General features: G+C 42.2%; 1 protein-coding gene across 2 annotated transcripts in view; it reads left to right on the forward strand.

Annotated features, from left to right (window-relative positions):
- The window catches only part of PLXNC1 (plexin C1), a 234,047-nt gene that overhangs the window by 198,853 nt on the left and 11,752 nt on the right, over positions 1-23,442 (forward strand). For both annotated transcript variants that reach the window (XM_043968236.1, XM_043968235.1), the window contains exons 24-27: positions 12,097-12,151; positions 16,252-16,283; positions 20,358-20,465; positions 21,617-21,780. In XM_043968236.1, the coding sequence (XP_043824171.1) occupies positions 12,097-12,151; positions 16,252-16,283; positions 20,358-20,465; positions 21,617-21,780 (359 nt within the window). The remainder of the gene's footprint in view (positions 1-12,096; positions 12,152-16,251; positions 16,284-20,357; positions 20,466-21,616; positions 21,781-23,442) is intronic.

Genomic DNA, 23,442 nt, shown 5'->3' on the forward strand with positions numbered 1-23,442 from the left:
TCCTCTTTTCTGTGTTTTTTGTTTCATTCATATTCTTTAAATTTTTTCTATATCACTCTCACTCCCCACCACTTTCCCATTCCCTGAATATGCAAAAAAAAAAAAAAAAAAGACCTTCCTTATAACAAGTTAGTCAAGCCAAACCTCCCCACCCATCGACCAAGGATACCATTTTGTTGAGAAATGGGTGTCTCATTCTGTAATGTCTTGTCTGTCACCTCTCCATCAAGAGATGGGTAGCTGAGTTCAGCATTACTCTTGGAGTCACGGTTGATCTTTGCAGTGATCGCAGTTTTTAAGTCCCTCCCAGTTGTTTTTCTTTACAATGTTACTGTCATAAATTATATTCTTGGTTCTCTTCACTCTGCATCAGTTCATACACATCTTCCCAGGTTTCTCTTCCATCATTTCTTACGGCACCATAATACTCCATTGTATTCATATACCATAATTTGTGAAGTCATTCTCCAATTGATGGGACACTCACTTTGTTTCCAGTTCTTTGCTACAACAAAAAAGGGCCACTATAAATAATTTTATACATATTGGTCCTTGCCATCCTTTTTGATCTCTTTTAGGGGAAGGGGGGTGGCTAGTTCAGTGACTTTTGGGGTATAGATCTCCATTGCTTTCCAGAATGGCTGGAGCTATTCACAGGCAAAGAACTTACATTCTAACAGGGATGGAAGAGACTATATCTTATAACTATTATCAAAATATAGAATGTTAATGCTGGGAGGAGCTTTAAAGTCCAACCCCCTCATTTTTACAGATAAAGGAAGTGAGGCCTACTAATCTGTGGCAGAATCAAAACTAGAACCTAGGTTTTCCTGACTCCCCACAGCCACATTTGGGAGAGTTAAGCATATCCTTATTCATTTAATGTTTTTTATGGAAATTAAAATATATATTCATATATATTCCAGCTTTTCTGGATATTTGAGTTACTTTCCGATATGTACCATTTTGTCATTAGATTATAATTGCTTCACATACTGGCAAAGAAATTGGCTGCCATGTTTGGCTAACTTCGCCTAGGTTATAGATTCTAAGTCAGATGTTACTATAGGTGGTATTTCCTTCAGATGTCAGGGAGAGGGGACAGAGAGAATGAGGGATCTGAGTGCTTGCCAAGGGTCACACAATATCCAGGGTGAAGTTTTGTTGTTCAGTTTCCTTTAAGGGTCTGCTTTTATCCCTTGGGCCCAGGCAGCAAGCTGGTGTGTCCAGAAGTCAAGAGGCCCGGCCCACTGAGAAATGCCTCGCTTCTTTGCTTTTGATTGATTTGTTTGACCTGTGCAGCTGTGACAATGAGGGCGATGCCAGCATCAGTGAGTCTCTCTGCCTGGCATGGTAACGATGTCCTAATGGGCACAGGCACTGTAGGAAAGAGGCTGATTCCACTTATTTTCGTTAATTGAGAAAGACAGAACAAGTGACTGGAGCAGGGAAAATGAAGAACTGTTAGAGCTGTCAGTGAGGCAAGGGTAAGACTTGTCAAGGGAGATAGAGAATCAGTCTTCACTGGAGACAGCGGCCATGCTAGACACCTATCTGCTTAAGGATGATAATGAAATTAATCCTGCCTCCAGCCACTTCCCGTCCAAATGATTTATTGGCTTTATACCAGAGTATTGCCGCATAGTAGTAATAAATGACAAGACTAGAACTCGAGGGCTAAAGAGTCCTCCTTAGGTTTTTAAAACCCACGCCGGAGAAACTCAGCTCAAAGGAAGCCTATGAGGTCATTGAGTGGCCAGCCTTCTGTGCTGGACTGGACTGGCCCAAAGCTATCACAAACAAGACGAAGGACTTGGCTATTTCTTCATTTCAAATTTTATTTGTTTTGTTCCCTAATTGACCAAGTATTTATTTTCTCTCCCTCCTACCTAATATCCACTGGGAAAAAAGAAAACAAAAACAAAAACCTCGTAACAAATATGCATAGTCAAGCAAAACAAATTCCCATGTTGGTCATGTCCCAAAATGTGTCCCATTATGTATCACCTCTTCCAGGAGTTGGTGGGGAGGTGTGTATAGAGAACACTGGTAGTGTGTTTCAGCATTAGTCCTCTGGAAACCTATACTATTTCTTCAGAATTCTGTAGAAAAATGTATTCAGCAGCTTTTTAGAGTTTCTTTCCATATCTGCCAGTATGATAAGACAGTACTAATTCTATATTTAGGATACTTTGAGCAATGCTAGAATATTTGGGAAAAAAATTCTATTTGATGATACTACTACTACTACTACTACTACTACTACTACTACTACTACTACTACTACTACTACAGTGCTTTAAGGTTTACAACATACTTTTCATATGATAAAATGTAAGCTCTTTGAGGATAGGGATTGTTTCGTTTTTTATTTTCAGCTCCTGGCATAGTGCCTCGTATATAGTGGATGCATAATAAATGCTTGTTGATTGAACAGTCGATCTGTTGAGATGCTAATATTATTGTTGATGTTGAAAGGAAGCTGCTTGGCCCCTCAGGTTGGCTCTCATCGGGTAGTATGGTAGCTTGGGAGTGCAAGCACTAATCTAAGATCTGTTCCACAATCTGAAGTCATCCGGCATATATTTATTAAATACCTAATGTATGTAGAATATTACACTAGGTCCTGGAAACAGAATTTACACAAGACACGGTCCTTGTCCTTGTGAAATGTCATTTGAGTTTCACAACCGCATTTTACTGATGGAGAAACATACTCAGTGAGGCTAAGTATCTTTTTTTTTTTTTTTGGCGGGGCAATGAGGGTTAAGTGACTTGCCCAGGGTCACACAGCTAGTAAGTGTCAAGAGTGTTTGAGGCCGGATTTGAACTCAGGCCCTCCTGAAGCCAGGGCTGGTGCTTTATCCACTGCGCCATCTAGCTGCCTCGAGGCTAAGTTTCTTGCCAGTGACCAAACAGCTAACTGGTAATGCCCAGAATGCTCTCTTTCCTCCCCTCCACCTTCTAGAACTCCAGCTTCCTTTAAGATGTAGCTATCTTCTACAGGGGGCTTTTCCCAGGTTCTAGTGCTTTCCCCCTCTAGCAATACCTACTTTGTATGTATCTATTATGGACCCAATTATATGCCTGTTGTCTCTTAGCAGGGATTTTTTTTGTTATTTCTTTTTATTCCCTGTACTTAGTATAATGCCTGGCAAATAGCAAGTACTTAATAAATGCTTATTGAGTCATTGATTGATTGATGAGTGTAGGCACATGGAGAATGATGTAAACCAAGTTATTCAGGATTCAGAAGTTATATTTTATCAGTCCCTCCAGAACTGATTGGTGCATCCCAAGCCAAACTTGTATTATTTATGAGAATGCAGATTGATGCGTTTGTATGGGGGGGGTGATATAGGAGGGTGATATGACTAGTCATTTTCACAAGGTACTATTTCCTGATAGGTATCCCACTCAGGAGGCTACATTAGTTATTAGAAGGTTGTTTGTTGAGCAAAAGGAATTGGGTATTTATTCTTAAAGGATATATACATACATACATACACACATGTACACACATACACACATATACACAGTGGTAGCCTGATAAATTGCTCTTTTTGATTCAAGGTTGGCAACCATAGAACCTGCACTTTTCAAGACAATCCTGTTGGCAAATCTGCTGCCCCTCTGTCCCCATAAAGCATTGAAATGTCTTAGAAATGTCAGTATTTCAGCCAATCTGACTGTAAGCATTTCCATATAAATCTCTATGGGGTATGAAATATGGATGATCAGCTACTGAAGAAGCATCCCAGCCCCTCACACATTTTTCACCTGGTCTGGGGCTTGAGATGCAGAATATAGCTATAATAGTACATTAAGTGTAGGTGAGGAAGTGATGGCAACTGAAGGCCTTGAATTTTCAAGTTACAAGCTTTTGAACAGCAACCCAATGGGCACTGATGTAATCCTGCCTCAGATCATGGGACAATTCCTTGAGTTCTCTGTGCCTCAATTTTCTTCTTTGGAAGAGATGACAAATAAGGTCCCTTCTAGGTCCACACCTCTGGTTCTGTGAACCCATTCTCTTCCAGCCAGCCACTTTCAGCTAGCTCTTATTATTGGGAAGTCTTTCTCTTTCATTTTAATTGATCACATTTAGCATGCAAAAGACATTTTTTACTTCTATAAAGACATGATAGCTTTTGAGATTTTGGGTTGCTTTTGTTTGGGGGTTGGTTTCTGTTTGTTTGTTTGTGTGTTGTTTGTTTTGGTCCAGACCTGTGATGTTATTGGTACAATGCTTAGCATAGTATCCAGCACGTGGTAGGCACTTGTGGTTCAGTCATGTCTGACTCTTCATGACTCCATTTGGGGTCTTCTTAACAAAGATACTTGACCTGTTCTTCTCCAGCTCATTTGACAGATGAGGAAACTGAGGCAAACAGGGTGAAGTGACTTGCTATGGGTTACACAGCTAGTATCTGGGGTCAGATTTGAACTTAAATCTTCCTGACTCCAGGTCCAGAAGGAAATGGCACATCACCCCAGTATCTCTGCCAAAAAAACCCAAATGGGGTCATGAAGAGTTGGTCACGATTGAAACAATTGAACAACAATAAAAAATATGGATAATAATGACACCTGCCTCCAGGCAGCTGCAAGGGCCAAATCCAATCATGTATTCCATGGTACCTGGCAAAATTTAAAGCACCATATAAACATTAGCTATTGTGCTGTTGCTGTTGTTAGTGCTATGAGCTTGGCCTAGTAGAACAAACATCGGAGTTGGAGCGAGAGTTGGGTTTGAATCTTGTTCTGGATACTTACTGTGTGACTCTGGGTGAGTCACTTTACCCTGTTTACCTCATTTTCCTCCTCTCTAAGATGAGCTGGAGAAGGACAATGGCAAACCATTCTGGTATCTTTACAAGAAAACCCCAAATGGGGTGACCAAGAGTTCGAAAGGACTGAAGAACAACAATATGGTACCCTCCAGTGTAAAAGAGGGTGATTGTGGTGTTGTAGACTGGATTCAGCTACTGGAGCCCCCAACTTCATATTTGAGACCCACTGACCAGGTAGAAAACCATCTTGCCCACACGGTCATGACTGCTTTTAGTCTGGCCCTAGCAGAGGGGGATAAGCCCTCTATCTTCTGTTTCTGTCCTGGCCAGATGTTGCTAGGTTTGCAGCAGCCAAGGGGTTAAGCCTATACACAGACCGCCTTCCAAACACATTAAGGGAGCAGCATTTCTCCTCACTGTAATTAAATCCTCCCCAAAGTGCTTCTCTCGCTGACTTTTGCTTCGTGTGGGCTGTTCTGATGAAACCTACTGATGCCTGAGTGCCCCTATGGGTGCACGAACAGTTTCTCAGGAGAAACACACCCCTTGAGTACACAACAGTTTCCTCCAGAATCCATCCATTCCCACCCCCCCATCTTTACCTCTAAGGTTACCTCTTGTCCTATAACAGCTAAACCCCCTTCCTTATGCCTTTTTTTTTTCAGGGAATCAAAATTACAACCCCAAAGCCCCTCAGTCACTCAGTTATCAAGTTGTGAGGTGTAGAGAAAAGTTTGGCCATCATTTACTACCTTGACTCTGACTGAAAAATCTTCCTTGCTGCAGGTTTGCAAAAGCCATTACTATTCACAGCTATTCCTCAGTGTCAGGGAACCTGAGAGTTGGAAAGGCCCCCAGAGACAAGTGAAACCAGGAGCTCTTAACCTTTTTTTTGAGTTATAGACCTCAACAGCAGGCCAGTGAAGCCTCTGGAACCAGTCTTGGAATAATTTTTTAAATACATAGGTTAAATATATAGAAATATAAAAGAAACTGATTATGTTAGCATACAGCTATTAAAATATATATTTTTAAAAACCCAATAAATGAATGGATCCTAGGTTTTTAAGGACCCCTCATCTAATCCAAGCCACACAGGAGCAGGAAGGCCCTCTGAGACATCCCTGTTAAGTGGTCATCTAGCTTCCCCTTGCTTATCTCTAGGAAGGGAAATGCATGAAATATTGGATAGAATTCAGGACTTGGAGTTGGGGGGACCTGAGTGCAAATCCTGCCTCTTGAGCTTTTTTAGCCCCAGTTTCCACTTTTGGACTAGATGCCCAATTAGGTCCCTTCTAACTCTACATCTGTGCTCCTATAAACTCATTCCCTTCCCATGCCCTTCCCACGCCCTTCCGTCTTTGAACTAACACTTTTTATTGGGAAGTCTTTCCTTTTCATATTTAGAATTCAAGACATGTTGTAGCCCTATGAGGACAAAGTGGTATTTGAGATTTTTTTGCTTTTGTTTTGGGTTGGTTTTTTGTTTCATAGTTTATTTTGGTCCAGATTTGTTGTGTTATTGGTACTGAGCAGCACAGTGCCCAGCACAAAGTGGGTGCTTGATAAATGCTTATTGAATGTCTGACTGAAGGGAATTCCCAGTGAGGAGACGACCTTTTTTCAGTGCAAGTCATTAGCTACTCAGTAACTTCTAGTCTTAGTCTAGGGCACTGAGAGGTTGAGTAGTCTGCCTGGAGCCCCAAGGCCAGCGTACAGCCAAGACTTTTTGTGTGTGTGTGTGTGGGGGTAATTGGGGTTAAATGACTTGCCCAGGGTTACACAGCTAGTAAGTGTCAAGGGTCTGAAGCTGGATTTGAACTCAGGTCCTCCTGAATCCAGGGCCAGTGCTCTATCCACTGTGCCACCTTGCTGCCCCATAGCCAAGTATTAATACTGGGCCAAATCCAGGATCTGTTGAGCCTCATACTGAATCTTTGATGGATACACGAAGGAGTTATTAGGACATTGATAGAAGACAATGGTAGTTCCGTCTCAGGCATTAGCTTCCAAAAGATAGGGGTGGGCAGTGTCTGGGTTTTACTCTGTCTCCCATCTTAAATTTCCCACAAATCCCATTTTGAATTGAACTAAATTTACTTAAATCTTTTCTCTTTAAAATTTTTTTTATAATTTAATTTTAAAATTTAACTTAAATTTAATTTTTAGATGAAAAATTTTTGTTCTCTCCTTTTTTCTCCTCTACCTTCCTTTTTAAAAAAAAGGAAAAAGAAATGGAAAAACCCCCTTATAATCAAGCAAAACAAAGTGTGTGTGTGGCCCCCCCCCCCCCCCCGCATTGGCCGTATCCAAAAAATATGGTGTGTTTCAAACGTCTTAGTGCATTTTTAAGTAATTCGGACTTAAACTTCGCTAAAGCTCAGGGGATACCCTAAAGAGGCCTCCATTTGCCCCAAGTCCCTCTTTGTCCTTTATCACTATTATCTAGCAGTCCTAACAGCCCCAGAGAAGCTCTATCTAAAACAAAGAATCAGGAAGAATTTGGGTGTCTACCTCCCTGCTCAGGCTGCCAGGTCATACTTGCTGGTGGTGACTGGGCCTCAGTTTCTTCTGTTGTAGAATGAGAAGATTGGATGAGATCTCCTTTGAGGTCCCTTCACTCAGTCAGGAAGCATTTATTAAGTGCGTACTATATGACATGCATCGTGCAAGGCACTAAGGATATACAAAGACAAAATTAAAACAATCCTAGCCCTCAGGAAAGTTATATTCTACCAAGGAAGACAACATATAAACATATAAGCATGCTCAAAGCTCTTAATCTCTAAAAAGAAAGTCCTGCCAGGCCAGAGCTCATTTCAGACAAAGAAGGAAGGAAAGGGGATGCGCTGACCGAGCATCTTCACAGTTTTGCCCTGTTTTGGAAATTCTTTTGGACGTTCTGTCCTGGGTGTCAGGAGTCAGGTTGATGTGATGTGATGTGATGTGACGTGCCCACTCTGACAGGTCGGTGCCAACTAGCCCTGAGCTCCCTTCACTGAAGGACCGAGCAAGGTCATGGTCCTGAAGCCTTGGGAGCAGAGTCGAGGTGCAGGGATGGGGGAGCTTTGAATGGCGTTCCTTTGGTTTTAGATTCCATTCTTGGAGACAGAGTTGGGCTGTGGTTGAAAGGCTGGAAGGTGGGTGGAGGAAGGAGCCCAGTGACACAAAATAATGATTCTGTGTCATTCCATTTTAACACATTTGCCAAATCAAAGATTGGAATGTTTGGATTTTTATAGAGGTTTTAAAATTTTCTTCATTCATGATTAGAGCGGGGAGAAGTAGGAACATGGCATATCCAATCTGTAATTCAAACAGAATGACTTCAATATAGTTCTTGAAGCAAATTAATGATGGATATTTTTCTGTTCATTAAGTGTTTTATTCTTCCCCAGTTGCATGTAAAAACTATTTTTAACTTTTCTTTTTCTTTTTTTTCTTTTCAAAATTATTTTTATTTATCCGTTATTTATTTATTCTTGGTAGGGCAGTGAGGGTTAAGTGACTTGCCCAGGGTCACACAGCTAGTAAGTGTCAAGTGTCTGAGGCCCAGATTTGAACTCAGGTCCTCCTGAATCCAGGGCCAGTGCTTCATCTACTGTGCCACCTAGCTCGACTTTCATTTTTTAAATCGAGTTCCAAATCCTCTTCCTCCCTACTCCCCTCATTGAGAAAGACAAGCAATTTGATAAAGGTTATATAGATATATTTCCATAACAATAGATATTTTCCAAGAAAATTAGTATTTGGGAAATTGTCACATCAGGCCTAACTTGGAACTTGGGAGGTCATCTAATCCAAACCTTTCACCTTTTTGCATGTGAGGGAAACAGGCTCCAAGAAATTAAGGACTAGCTCATTATCACAGCAGTGGAAAGTAGGAATTTGAATTGGGATCCCAATTGAACTTGGGAGTCAGAGTGACTTATTCAGATCGATTTCAGTGGGTGTAAGAAGCTGGATTCAAACCTAATTCTTAACCAAAAACCAAAACAAAACAAACCTAGTTCTTGGTGATTCCAAAGCTAACTCTGTTCTCCTATGTGCTGGTGTCTCTGTCTCATTGGATTTCAAAAATGTCACATGATTTATTGACTTTCTTTATGTGCTTATGACTCTTACTTCTATTGATGGGAAGGCTTCAAGGGTCATTACCATTCCTCTTCCCCCTCCCCCCCATACCAAAGTGTCCAGTTGGTCAAAGAAAAATAATTATCTTTTTTTTTTCATCCAACCCTTGAGTATTATGAGAAGCTGGAAGGAATTTAATTTCAACTTAACATGGGGGACCTGTTTTGCCCTTGGTTGGAGAAATTTGTCTCTGCCACAGATTCAGCCAGTGACATTAACCTTTAATTTAGTTTCCATCCCGAGCAGAGAGGCCCATCAGAAGCTACCTGCTTCCCGATTAATGAGCTTTTTGGACTTCCTCATACAGATCACACAGAACCATTTTTAACCCTTGTGATTTTATAGATGTTTCCAAAAGCTCTTCTCTCTTCAACTTTTCAGCAGCATGAAGGAGAAAACAGAAATATATTTAAAAGAAAAAAGCCATACACATCTGTACAGGAACAATGGAGTTAAAGTGTCTTATGGGGGAAAAAAAAAATGTACCAGCCCCAGAGCAGCTGTGAAACGCTTCACAAGATAAGATTAGGCTTGTCTTTAAAACAACATCAGCCGCACAAACACACACACATACACACAGACGAGCTTACACACATACCCTCTACTAATAAAATACATTTACACTTGCTCTTGAGAGATAATTTCAGAGTAAAATCTCTTGGACGCCAGCCTCATCTTTCTGCACAATATCTTAAAGCCTGAGATCAGTGCCAGCCGTTGGCTTTGTTGCCAGCTTCTGAAAAGACACTTGAACTTCTGGCAAAGATCCCTATCGGAGGGGCCCGTCCGTTGTGTTTGTGATTATAGAGTAAGGGTGCTTGCTTTTGGCAAAACACAGAATCTGACAGCAGTGGAGTATTGGCTCAACACTCAACGGGGTCTGTTGGGGATTCATTCTTTGACAATTACCCACAATGATTCACTTGCTTCCTTTTTAAAAAAAAATAGGTTATTTATTGGCAGAGGAACAGAGTATATCCAACTCTCCATGAGGAATGGAGGAGGGATTTTGTACAACTCTTCAAATATTCCCTCAAGCTCATTTTGATGTGAAGTTTTGTTAAAGTAGAGGAGGTAGTGGCATTGGGTGGTCATGGAGGGGAGAGCTTCACCAAGGGGGGTTGATTTTCATTTTAATTGGAATGAGTATTCACGAGAAGGGTAAACAACATTCCTTGGAGAAAAGAGGTATGAAGAGTCTGGTTAAGGCTGTTAGATCATGGCCTCCAGAAATAGGGAGGGTATAATCTCACTGGACTCTGCCCTTTTTTGGACCTTACTTGGAGTATTGTGTTCAGTTCTGGACACCACTGAGGGGCTGGATTGTCCAGAGGGCAGCCAGGATGGTGACAGTCCCCAAGTCCAAGTCATATGAAAATGGGTTAGCCACAGTTAGCCGAGAATAGAGACTATTCAGGGAGGTAGCTATGGGGCTGTCATGTGAGGGAGGGCAAGACCTGAACCCAGACTGGTAAAGGGAAGTTGCAAAGAGACCAGTTAGGCTTGACATCAGGAAAAACTGCCGCACAATTGTTGTTGAGTAGTTTTTCAGTCAGTCATGTTGCACTCTCAGTGACCCCATCTGGGGTTTTCTTGGCAAAGGTCCTGGAGTGCAGGGCAGGTAGGTGGCACTGGCCCTGGGTTCAGGAGGACCTGAGTTCAAATCTGGCCTCAGACATTTGACATTTACTAGCTGTGTGACCCTGGGCAAGTCAGTTAACCCTCATTGCCCCGTGCCCTGCCCCCCCAAATCCTGGAGTGGTTTGCCATTTCCTTCTCCTGCTCATTTGGCAGATGAGGAAACCAGGGTGAAGTGACTCAACCAGGGTCACCCTGTGTCTGAGGCTGCATTTGAACTCAAAAAGATGAGTCTTCCTGATTCTAAGCCCAGTGCTCAATCCACCTTGCTGCCCCAGGATTGTGACTAAGAGTCTACACATAGTCCTGCCTCTATCTCTTTTAGCTCCCCCCACACAAAGCAGACCCAGGTAGCACACTGAACGAGTCTCTTGGTTCCTGGATAAAAATTAAAAGCCAAAAGAGCTTCAGAAACAACACAGAGTTCATCATGGAATGACTGTTTTGGAGTCTGAATACATAGAATCCATACGCTAATAAAAGTTACCCAGGCTTGCCGCCATGCTAACTACACAAAATAATGAGATTTAAAATGAAGGAGATGATATACTGCAGGGGGAGGAGGGGGGATGGGGAAGCCTCACAGAGGGCCCAGATTTTCATCCAAGTTCAGGAGCCAACTCCTCACCATATGGTTCAGGGTGAAACTGGCATCTGTGTGTGTGAGTGCCAGCAGCCACAAGGGCCAGAAAGTAGCTGTTGGGGGCGGGGTTGGGGGAGGGGGGCTGGAGGGTTCATTTCTGCTCCATAAAGGCAGGTTTTCCCACTACCTGGCCTGTTGATGATTTACTAGCATTTAAGAGTCAACTCAAAGTAACTGAGTTTTGCCAAAAGATGGACTATTTCTAATCCTTTCCATTCATATGCTCTGCCCGGAAGCCCCCCGCCTTTCTGAAATTTCTATTAAAAGAATTCTAGCAACTTTAAATGCAATTTTCAGCTGCCACATCGTCCCCATGTCCTCAGACATTGTGCAACTGTTGTCCCTGTAGACTGAAATTGTTCACTTTTTCTGCGTGTTTGTGTTTGTGTGTGGTCCCCTTTGGGAGTCTGTCCCCTTCTTAGAATCCGTAAAATACACAGAATTACAAAGGAAGCCCATTGTACCAAAATGAATTCATTTCTTTTCCCCATCCAAGTGTATGAACTTCCTGGAAATCTGTGGACCCCAAGTTAAGAACCTTTGCTTTTGACATAGGTCTATGACTTAGGTCATATAAGAATGAAGGAGTTTGTTTTTTCCCCCATAATTATTTTTTTTAAAGAAGATAGATTCCTATCTGTCTAAGATGATTTAGAGAGCACCTCCCCTCCCAGAAGCAGAGGAAGCTCATTGAAATCGAATCATCCATTCCATGTACATCTGGCTCGTTTTGTTAGTCCCAACAAATGCCAAAACTAAAACCACCAAGTCCCTGCTCCGGGAGTCCTCTGTCCCGGGCTTCCTCTCAGGGCCTGGTGAGCTCTGGGATTCTTGGATTAATTACTTCCAACCTGTATACTGAGCCGTCTCTTCCTTTTTTACTTTCAGATTTCAAACGGTTCTACCATCAGTGTCTTCAAGAAGCTATCAAACTTTACATCAGGTAACAAGGGCAGTGTTGGGTGTGGGGGCCTTTGTGGTCTCAAGAAAAATTTAACTGTTCACCTCAGTCCCAAATGGGGCTTCTGCTGTTACTATGAGTCTACAGAGAAACTTGAGGGAAGTCCTGTGGGCCATCGAATGCCTCTGAGAAAATCCGGGGAATGAGGCCCAAAGAAAAACCGAAGTAATAACACCATTTAAAACGAAGAGATAGGAATAGCAGCAGCAAGAAAAGTAATAGTGATGGTAGGGGGGGGGGGGGAATTATGATACCACTGCCACTACCACTTCTACTACTACTTCTGCTACCACTACCACCACCACCACTACTATTGAATATTTATACAGTGCTTTAAGGTTTAAGGCACTTTGTATCTTACACCTCATTTGATCCTCTCAATAGTCCTGAGAGGTAGGTGCCATTATTATCTACATTTTATAGATCGGGAAACTGAGGCAAAAAAAGATTAAGTGACTTGCCCAGGATCATATTGCTAATAAATGTCTGAAATAGCATTTGAACTCAAGCCTTCCTTATTCCAAGTCCAACACTTCATCTGCTTGCAACTTCCTTCAAGACATTGCCAAGGAAAATGCTTCTCACCTCCTTTCCTCTTCTCTCCTCCCTTCTTCCACTCTTCCCTTCTTTCTTCTCTCTTCTTTCCTCCTCCTCTTGCCTTCTTCCTCCTTTTCCTTCTCTCCTCTCCTCCCTCCTTCCCTCTTCCAGTCCTCCCACCTTCTCCTTCCTCTTTTCCCTTCCTCCCTTTCTCACTTTCTCCCCTCTTCCTTCCTCCATTCTTTCCTTCTCCCCTTTCCTCTTCTCTTCCTCTTCCTTTCCTTCTTTCCTCTCCTCTCCTCCTCTGTTCCCTTCTCTTTTTACTTTCTTTCTCCTAAAAAAAGTACATCCATGACTTCATTGGGATCAGGAATTCCCAGTGAAGAAACTCCTTCCACCAACACAGCTCAGAATTTTGTCCAAAATCTATGTCTTAGAGTGTTGCCTAGGGCACTGAGGGAGTTAAAGTGACTTGCCCAGGGTCACACGGCCTGAATGAGTGAGAGGCAGTTCTTGAACCTGGATCTTTCTAACTTTGAGTGGGGCTGGCTCTCCAGCCTCTGTGCCACCTCTTTGAGAATTATTGTTAATATTATCTAATTTTTATTTATTTATTTATTTATTTATTTTAGTGAGGCAATTGGGGTTAAGTGACTTGCCCAGGGTCACACAGCTTGTTAAGTGTCTGAGGCCAGATTTGAACTCAGGTACTCCTGACTCCAGGGCCGGTGCTCTATCCACTGCGCCACCTAGCTGCCCCTATTAATATTATCTAATTTGCTGATTTCATTGATTTTAGGGAATTCCCAATAAAGACATTCCTTCTACAAATGCAGTTCACCACTCTCTATGCAATTGATAGACTTAATGACTTGGCCCCTGAGAGGCAAGTGACTTGCCCAGGGTCACACAGTCAGCATGTGACAGGCAAGACTTGACTCAGAGGCTGTCTCTAACCACTTTACTAGACTGCCTCTTGTTCAGGACCATCCTCAAGCTGAAATCTCAGGTCTAGTCACTGGTTTTGCTTTGCTTTGGTTTGGTTTGGTGTTTTTTGTTTTGTTTTTGGAGGATGTTGGAAGTTATTCTAGTGACCAGAGCAGGAAGAAGGTAGATAAGCTCAGAGGCCCTGTAACTACTGAATAAGCCAGATAATTGCCTTGGGAAATTCTATTAAAAATAGAATTTCCACTTGTGCAGATGCGCTAGCATTTGTGAGATTCCGAGGAAATGGAATGTGCCACTCTCTCCAACCCACCCTGTAGGAAATTATTAGGGCCGGAATGAACAGGGCTTACTTGGGCCCTGCTCCCATACCCTCAGGACCCGAGGCTAGAAGATCCCATGTGATAAGGTTCCATTCCTTTGGAATCCTCTAGGTCATAAAAGATAGCAACCAGGTCTATGATTTCATTGACACAATCAGGAAACTCTCCCCCAACTCCCAGCTCCCTAAGTGACACAAACTAGTACATGTCACAAGGGGACTTGAGCCCAGGTTTTCCTGGCTCTGAGGCCAGATTTCTACCTGTAGTTCCCTGCTGAAGGGGGCTCATAAATGTTGAAGTGGAAGAGGGCTTAGTGGTCAGCCCATTCCCTCATTTTAGAGAACAAGCAGGTGCAGAAAAATTAAGTGACTTGCCTAAGTTGACACAGCTAGCAAGTGTCCAAGGAAGGTCTTCCCAAATCCAAGGCCAACCCTCCAGCCCGCCATGCTGTGTTGCTTCTCAATTAACCCCCCCCCCCCAAATCTATCCTCCTTAGAGCTGGTATATTCCAGCTAAGACCTGACTTTAGTCCCCTAGAAAGGCTGTTTGCTAATAATAATTAATAGTTATTGAAGCCCTCTGGATGTACTCCTGGGTTTCTGTCTTCTCCATTGGAAACAGCCTTAAAATGCAGACCCTGGGAAGGGGGAAGAAAATCACACCCATATAGCTAATCATCGCAAACCAAGGCTCTCTGGGGACTTGATATGTTGGGCTATTTAGGGAAAAACAACAGAGCTGCTGGTACAGTGGAAAGATCACTGGCTGGAGCCAAAGGAACTGGATTTAAATCTGTTGTTTAGGACCTTTATAGCCCCAGGCAAATTGCTGAAAGTCTCTAAATTGAAGACTAGATCCGGGGTGTTAAACTCAGATAGAAACAGATCCCTGAGTGTCTTATATTGACTTAAGAAAACCACAGATTAACATTATCTATGGTGTATTATAGTTTTATTTTGTTAAACATTTTCCAATTACATTTGAATCTGGTTCAAGCCATATTGGGGGACTCTGCAGGCCGCAGGTTTAACATCTCTGTGTTGGATGACCTTAGAGATCACTCTCTAAATCTATGATCCCACAAACAAGTATGTTCACTGGCATGAAATATCACAAGAAAGGGAGGATCACTCTTTGGCAGCATCTCTTCTGAGGACTTAGGAGTTCAGAAACACCTTTAGTTATCTAGTTAAGATAGTCTCCTATGGTAAATTTCCATTAAAGTTTTCTTAAAAGTTTTTAAAAATGCTTTTTCTCAAAAAAGTTTTCTTGTTTGTTTTGGGGTTTTTTTGCCTTTTTTTTTTTTTTGGTGGGGGCAATGAGGGCTAAGTGACTTGCCCAAGGTCACACAGCCAGTATCAAGGTCGAATCTGAACTCAGATCCTCCTGAATCCAGGACCCATGCTTGATCCACTGTGCTACCTAGCAGCCCCTCAAAAAAGTTTTCTTAAAGCTTGATGGTGGTATACCAGATAGAGCACTAGGCCTGGAGTCAGAAAGACACGAGTTCAAATCCTGCCTCAGATATGTACTAGCTGGGTAGCCCTGGACAAGTCACTTAACCCTGTTTGCCTCAGTTTCCTCCTTTGTAAAATGAGTTGAAGAAGGAAATGGCAAATCACTTCAGTATCTCTGCCAAGAAAACCCCAAATGGGGTCACAAAGAGTTGGACATGACTGAAAATGACCGAACAACAATATAAATGTTAATTGTTGTTAATAATAATTATTATTATCGTTATTATTATTATAAAGTCTGTTATAAGGAGTATTACATTTCTTTCTAAGCTCAATATGAGTTTTTGTTTTGTTGTTTTTGTAGGGCAATAAGGGTTAAGTGACTTGCCCAGGGTCACACAGCTAGTAAGTGTCAAGTGTCTGGAGGCCGGATTTGAACTCAGGTCCTCCTGAATCCAGGGCTGGTGCTTTATCTACTGTGCCACTTAGCTGCCCCCTTCAATATGAGTTAACCTACATTAATTTACCTGAGTTAACCACAGGGAAAGACAGGCATGTTGTAGAGGATTGCCCATACAGTGAAATGAAGGGTTTATTGCATTTTTAGAAGAAAAAATCTCTCATGTGCCTGAAAAGTAAGTGTCTGGTGCCCTTGGGAAAGCTGTTTGCTAGTATGGAATCCTTAGATCTATTAAGACACACCCTGGACACCTGCAATGTTCAAGTCACCTTCTCTTTATAACGGTCGGTCATTTCTGAGCTAGCCAATTGGCCAGTGACTTTCTTCGTTAATGATTTGTTTTCTTCCCTTGTCTTTCAGATGTGGAATACTCCGAACATCACTGTCATTTGGTGAGTTTATCTGTGCTCACTCTTGAATCAGATACCTCATTCAATTGTTCATTTATTTTATTGCTGCTGCTGTTGTTGTTTTTGGCGGGGCAGCAGGGGTTAAGTGACTTGCCAGGGTCACACAGCTAGTAAGTGTCAAGTGTCTGAGGCCGGATTTTAACTCAGGTCCTCCTGAATCCAGGGCCGGTGCTCTATCCTCTGCACCACCTAGCTGCCCCCCCCCCCGGACAATATTTTTTAAAAATAAATGAGCAGGGGGCACCTAGGTGGCACAGTGGATAAAGCACCGGCCCTGGATTCAGGAGGACCTGAGTTCAAATCCGGCCTCAGACACTTGACACTTACTAGCTGTGTAACCCTGGCAAGTCACTTAACCCCTGTTGCCCCGCAAAATAAATGAATTAATGAGTAGATAGATACATAAATAATATTGAAGGGCTTGCCATGTGCTGGTAGCTAATGGAAATTTAAAGAAGGGTCCTGGGGGATGTAAAGAAGAATGCTGGATTTGTGGTCACTGGGACTTAGGCTTGAATTCTTGTTCTGCCAATCAGCTAGCTGTGTGACTTTAGCCAAGTCATTTTCACTCCCGTGAGCCTCAGTTTCCCCATCAGTAAAATAAGCAGGTTGGACTTTCAAAGGTTCTTCACCTTTTTGTGTCCTGGACCCCTCTGATAATCCAGTGAAGCCTGTGGACCCCCTCTCAGAGTAATATTTCTAGATGTATAATATAAAATCCATAAGATTACAAAGGAAGCCAGGCACTACATCTCTGGTCCACTGACCCAGACAGAATTCTCTGACATGGTTCCTGCTAGGTCTGTTGGCTTGTAAACTCCATAAGGACAGGAATCATGTTCTTGTAAACTTCCTATTTCTTTAGTGCCTGGATAGCCCCCAGTACACAGCAGGTAGACAATAAGTGTTTTTTCTTGTTCTTGCCTTCCATCAAAAGATCAGACAAAACAGAATATACCTAGAGGTCATCTAAACCACTCCCCCAACGCTTTACAGATGGGGACACAGGCCGACAGAGAGCTAAGGGACCTTAGAGCTCATCCAGTCCAAATTCCTCATTTTCCAAATGGAAACTGAGACCCAAGTGACTTGTCCAAGGTCATACCAGGTACCAAGGGGCAGAGTTGAGATTCAAACTTGGGCCTGTGGTCATCAAGTGGTCACCCAGACTTTGTTGGAAGACCCCCATGGAGCATGAACTCACTACCATACTAGGCAACCGACTCCATTTTGGAATAGGCTGAATTTTTGGAAAGCTTTTCCTTCTGTCAAGTCTAAATTCATCCTTCTGTGACTCCTGTCCATGGATCTTAATTCTCCCTCGGACCAGATGGAATAAGACCTGTGTGTCAGGACAGCCTTTGAAGGCACCTATCACATTCCTCTTAATTCAGTTGACCAAGGACTAAAAATACTGAGACAAGAAGGAAAGCCTTTTTGTCCTTGAAAAGCTTATGTTCTAATGGAAGGCTGGTTAAAGGAGTAATTGTACACAAAGTATTTTCAGCACCAACAACCAAAGAGCTCAAGAGGCCTTTTGTTGGAGGTGGTGCTTGAGCTGAGATAGTGAAGGAAGCCTAGGGATTTGAAGAATTGGAGATTAAGAAGGGGAAAATTCACTAAAGGGCCTTATCCAGGCTTAGCTTCCTCAAATGCTTCAGCGGATCTTGTTGTGACTTAAGTTCAAGGCTCCTAACCATTCCTACTTGCCACATTCTGACATTTTCCCAGGTATCCACGTCCTTCCTAAAATGGAGCACCCAGAACAGTGTGCCAGATGTGGTCTAACCAGGAAGCCAGTAAACGTTTATTCAGTGCCTATTGTGTGTCAGGCACTGTGCTAAGCACCGAGGATACAAAGAGAGGCAAAAGTCAGTCCCTTCTCTCTAGCTCATAGACTAATGGGGGAGACAACATGCCAACAACTATACACAAACAAGCCATATACAGAACCAATTAAACACTAGGCCCTGGGGGAGTGGGAAAGGCTTTTAGCTGGGACTTGAAGGAAGCTAAGAGGTAGACATGAGACAGGAGAGTGCTCCGTGCATGGGGGACAGCCAGAGGAAATGCCCAGAGCTGTGAGTGCAGGAGGGAGACTTTCACCTCCAACATACAATAACTCTCTTAATGTAGTCTAAGGGTCACGTTGGCTTTCTTGGCTGCCATATTGCTCTCCTCACTCATTCAGCTTGCAGCCCATTAAACCCCCCATATCTTTTTCAAGATGCCATACCTCCTCCATCTTGTACTTGTGTGGTTTATTTTTTTTAAAACCTAAATGTAAGTCTTTGCTTTTATTTCTATTCAATTTCATCTTGTAGATGAGGTCCATTTTCCTAGTCTGTTAAGGTTTAAAATCTTTATTCTGTCATCTAGGATGTTAGCCTTTCTTCCTAGTTTTCTGTCATCTGCAGATTTGATAAGCATACAATCAATGCTTCATCCAGTCACTTGTAAATATACAAAACAACATAGGGCCAAGCACAAATTCTCTAGGAACATTGGAGACCCCCTTCCAAGAAGGCATTAAATCATTAATGACTTGAGTCTGAGTTTCCCCCTTGCAATCTGTTCCAAATCTACTGAATGATATCTTTTCATCTTCCCCAAAAGGATAACGTGAGGAACTTTATCAAATTCTGGGTAAAATCTAGAAAGATTACATCTATAGCATTCTCAAAGGGAAAGAAGGTTAATGTGGCATGCTCTCTCTTTTTGCCAGTCGAGCTACTTGTGATTGCTGCTTCTTTCTCTAAATAATCCCTAGCAGTCCCTTTGAATACATTCTAGAATTTTGCCAAGAATCAAAGACCAACTCAATGGCCTATTGCTTACAGGCTGCTTTCTCCTCCCTTTTTTGAGGCTCCAGAGAACATTTGCTTTCTGTAATCCTGCCGCCCCTCTCCAGCTCTCCATGGTCTCTCATAGATCATTGACAATGGCTCAGCAATCCCATCTGCCAATTTCCGCTACCCTAGGACGTAGTTCATCTAGGCTAAGTGATTTGAACTCAGCAAGGGCAGCTTACTTTCTCTTATCTTGGTTATTAGCCATTTTTCCTCTGTTCTTTCTAATCCAAAGATCATTCTCCCTGGGAGAGAAAACAGAAGCAAAATCAGGATTGAGCGGCTCTCAGTCATCAGTTATAATCCTTCCGTCTGCCCGCCCTGAGCAGCGGTCCTGTACCTTTTTTCAGCTGCCTTTTTTTCTCACTATAACAAAAATTCCCCACTTTTTATCCTGAGCTTTCTGTGCCAACTTCAATCTACCCTACAGCCTAGCACCATTGGCACTCTTCTGACAAGATGGTGCCACGCAGTCATACTCATCCTTTGCTAATTGCCCTTTCTGAGAAGATTCATGCTTATGATCTCATTTACCTGGCGAGTTCCCTATGCAACCACATCATTCTCTGTACATGACCCTTCCTTTCCCTCTTCGAGATTCCCTTTTTGGGTCTTCAGGATTTCACTTCTGAGAGCTTCCTCTACTTCCTGCGGTGACATTACCCATATAATTTTGGTTCATGGCATCCTATTTAACTTTTTATTGAACTGTGTCAAAATCTACTGTCCCCTAAATCCCTGGATGCCTATTAGACAATTCCCAGATTTCCATTTCTTTTCTAGGGAGCACAAGTATCACATTTCCCTTTTTTATAGAAGCCCTTTTTGGCACAACAAAAAGAACTTGAAGCAAAGTAGATGTCCATTGATTAGGGAATGGCTAAACAGCATGTGAATGTTAATAATCTATTCCTGTGCCTTGAGAAACAATGAATATGATGAATACAGAGAAATGTGGAAAGACCGGCCATTTTAATTTATTTTTCTTTTTGGATGAGCTGGTTAATTTTGCTCACCTTTTTTTCTCTTTTTATTCTTTGTTGTGAGGAATAAGTCTCTGGGTTTGAGAATGGGGAGGGATAAACTAGGAACTATAGATGGTATAGATGAAAGGAACTATAGAGGATATAAACACAAAATCATTATTTTTTATTTTAAAGAGTGAATGGCCACTTGGGGTTTAACCCATCAAGTCTTCTTTCTGTAGATTTTACCAGACTCGGAAGCATTCCAAGATGTCCAAGGCAAGAGACACCGAGGGAAGCACAAGTTTAAAGTAAAGGAAATGTATTTAACAAAGCTGCTGTCAACCAAGGTACACTAAGCATCCTGGGAATGCTTTTACCTCTACCAAGGGGCTTATGATGTGTTTGACTTAATTTCTACTGATGTGTGAAAATGTTATAAATCCCTAGTGACTTTTAGCAAAGCAAGATGAAAGCTAAAATTGTATATATTGCCTTTTCTTTATTTCCCTCCTTTAAAAAAAAGCCAATTGCAGAAATAACAGCACTTACCCAATTCATGCAGTAGTGTCTAAAAATGGGACTCTTCTATTGTTCCCTGGCCCTTCCCCCATGGTTTGCAGCATGTATTTTTTTTTTAGTTTGATGGTCTAATTATCCTTCTTTGTTAACTCATTATTTTGGATGAGCAACAAAACTCCTTCCTTGTACTCAAAACAAGAAAGCAGGAGAAGGGTCAGTGGTTATAAACCTGGATTCTGTGGCTGCCTTTAAAGAAAAATGAAATTAAGAATTCTGTTCACATCATGGCCAGTGCTGGAAGTAAAAACTGGTAGAATGCCAAATCTGTAGCCAATTCAACTTATCTGGCTTTTGGTGGAAGGAACAGACATGCTGGATTATTTTCCTCCTAAAGTAAGCCTAGGAAAATATTATTATCTCCATTGGGCCTTGTAGCTGTAAATGTACTGACCACACTGTTCCGGATTACAGAACTGAATTTGTTTAGAGCCCAGTAGATTTGGGTAGTGCACAGAGAACAGCAGCGGTCTTTGCTGTCCTGAATCGTTCTGCCCTGTGTGGCTTTTGTATAACACTCGCATGTTTTCGAAAGACACAGTGAGACCCTAGGTTTGGAATAGATGCAGTAAGAGGGGAAATTGTCCCACTCTGCCATCTCCACTTGACTTTTTCCCACCTGGATATCACTAATGAGGACCAAGCATCCTTCCAGTAGGGTTGTCTTCTCAGTTGGGCACTTGGCTTTGCCTGGGAAGCCTTGAGTCTTCCCACTTCCCTATTGACTAAACAACTTTTCTGTTGGTGAGTCGGGGCTTGTTATTTTGCCCAAACCAAATCTGAATCTAGAGCCCCCACAGGCAAGAGCTTTGCCCTTCCAGCTGTGGGTGTCATCGGCTTTGATTCTCAGATTCTGTCTCTTCACTTTGTATGGCATAGATTTTGCCATTGGCTTACGACCTGGTCTTCTCCCCTCTTTCAGGTGGCCATTCACTCTGTCTTGGAAAAGCTTTTCCGAAGCATCTGGAGCCTGCCCAACAGCAAAGCCCCGTTTGCCATCAAATACTTCTTTGATTTTTTGGATGCCCAGGCTGAGAATAAAAAAATCACAGATCCTGATGTTGTACATATTTGGAAAACAAACAGGTAAGTGGAGGAGATGGGGAAGAATGTGTGGCTTCACTGACTGTTTATGAAAACTTCGGGTAGCATATTAATGAGAAGAAAGGACAGAGGAGGTTAATGGAAGAGTCAACCATCTGACAGCACATTTGAGACTTCTTTATCAATGTCTTGAAAACAATAAAAAAAATACCCTCTGTAATTTCTTTCCTAGGATTCTTGAAAATCAAATAAAGATAGACGAAGCCTGTAATCTTGAAAGGACATTTTCTTCCTAGCTCTCTCCAGGATATGAGAATCTTCTGGATTGGACAGGAAGGTGGTAGTTGAGCTCCTTACCCATCATTCAAGTTCAAGTGTCACCTCTCCCATGAAATGAAGCCATTTATGCCATCCCTCCCCCTCCCCCAGCCTCATCTGACCTCCCCTTCTCTGTGTTCTCATAGAACTGGTTGGGGCCTTTATTGGGTACTTTTGATAGCCTGCCATGGTGATTATCTAATCATCTACATCACCACCCCCTAAATGGGAAGGAGCCAGTATGTTATGAATGGTAAAAGATGCAGAATCTGGATTCAAATCCTGCTCCGCCCTTCATTTACTGTCCAACCCTAGGCAAGTCTCTCGTTGGCACAGAGGATAGAGTGCTAGGACTGAGTCAAGAAGACCTGAGTTCAAATCTGGCTTTAGACACTTATTAGGGGCATTACTTAACTTTGGTTTCCTTATCTCTAAAACAGTGATGATAATAATAGTATCTATCTCCCAGCATTATTATGAAGAAAATTTGCAAAAATAAAACATGTAAAGCCCTTTGCCAACCTTATGTAAATGTTATCAATTATTCTTCTTATTCTTCTTCTTATTATTATAAAATACATCAATCCTTACATTTAATCCTTCTTGGTACAACCCTTTAAATTGGGTCTTCTATGGGGCAGCTAGGTGGCACAGTAGATAAAGCACTGGCCCTGGATTCAGGAAGACCTGAGTTCAAATTCAGTCTCAGACACTTGACACTTACTAGCTGTGTGACCCTGGGCAAGTCACTTAACCCTCACTGCCCCACAAAAAAAAAAAACAAAAAAAAAAACAAAACCCCAACAAACCAAAAACAAATAAATTAGGTATTCTAGGTATTACCTAGCTATATTTTGTAGATGAGATTAAAACTGAGACAAAAGACAAAACTTGCCCATAGTAGGTGCTTAATAAATGTTTATAGACTGACTATATGACTTGCCTATTGCCTCATGGCAATGGTTGTTGTTGGAGGTGGAATTTGAAGATCTCTCCACTCCAATTCTTTTTTTTTTTTTTTTTTAGTGAGGCAATTGGGGTTAAGTGACTTCCCCAGGGTCACACAGCTAGTAAGTGTTAAGTGTCTGAGGTCGGATTTGAACCCAGGTACTCCTGACTCCAGGGCCGGTGCTCTATCCACTGCGCCACCTAGCTGCCCCTCCACTCCAATTCTTAAAACTCTTTCCTCCCTTAACTTCTCCAATACTCGGTTTTCTAACGTGTAAAGTGAGTAGATTGGACTAGACAATCTCAAAGGTCCTTTCCAGCCTTAAGTCTGGGATCCCAAGATCTTTTGATCCACATTGCTTCTCCAGGGAGGGAGTCTGTCCTACTATTTGTTGTTTTGTCTATTGTGAATCTCTGGATCCTGTCTCCTCATTGTCC

The sequence above is a fragment of the Dromiciops gliroides genome, chromosome 5, assembly GCF_019393635.1.
Source record: "Dromiciops gliroides isolate mDroGli1 chromosome 5, mDroGli1.pri, whole genome shotgun sequence".
NCBI classification, from domain to species: Eukaryota; Metazoa; Chordata; class Mammalia; order Microbiotheria; family Microbiotheriidae; genus Dromiciops; species Dromiciops gliroides.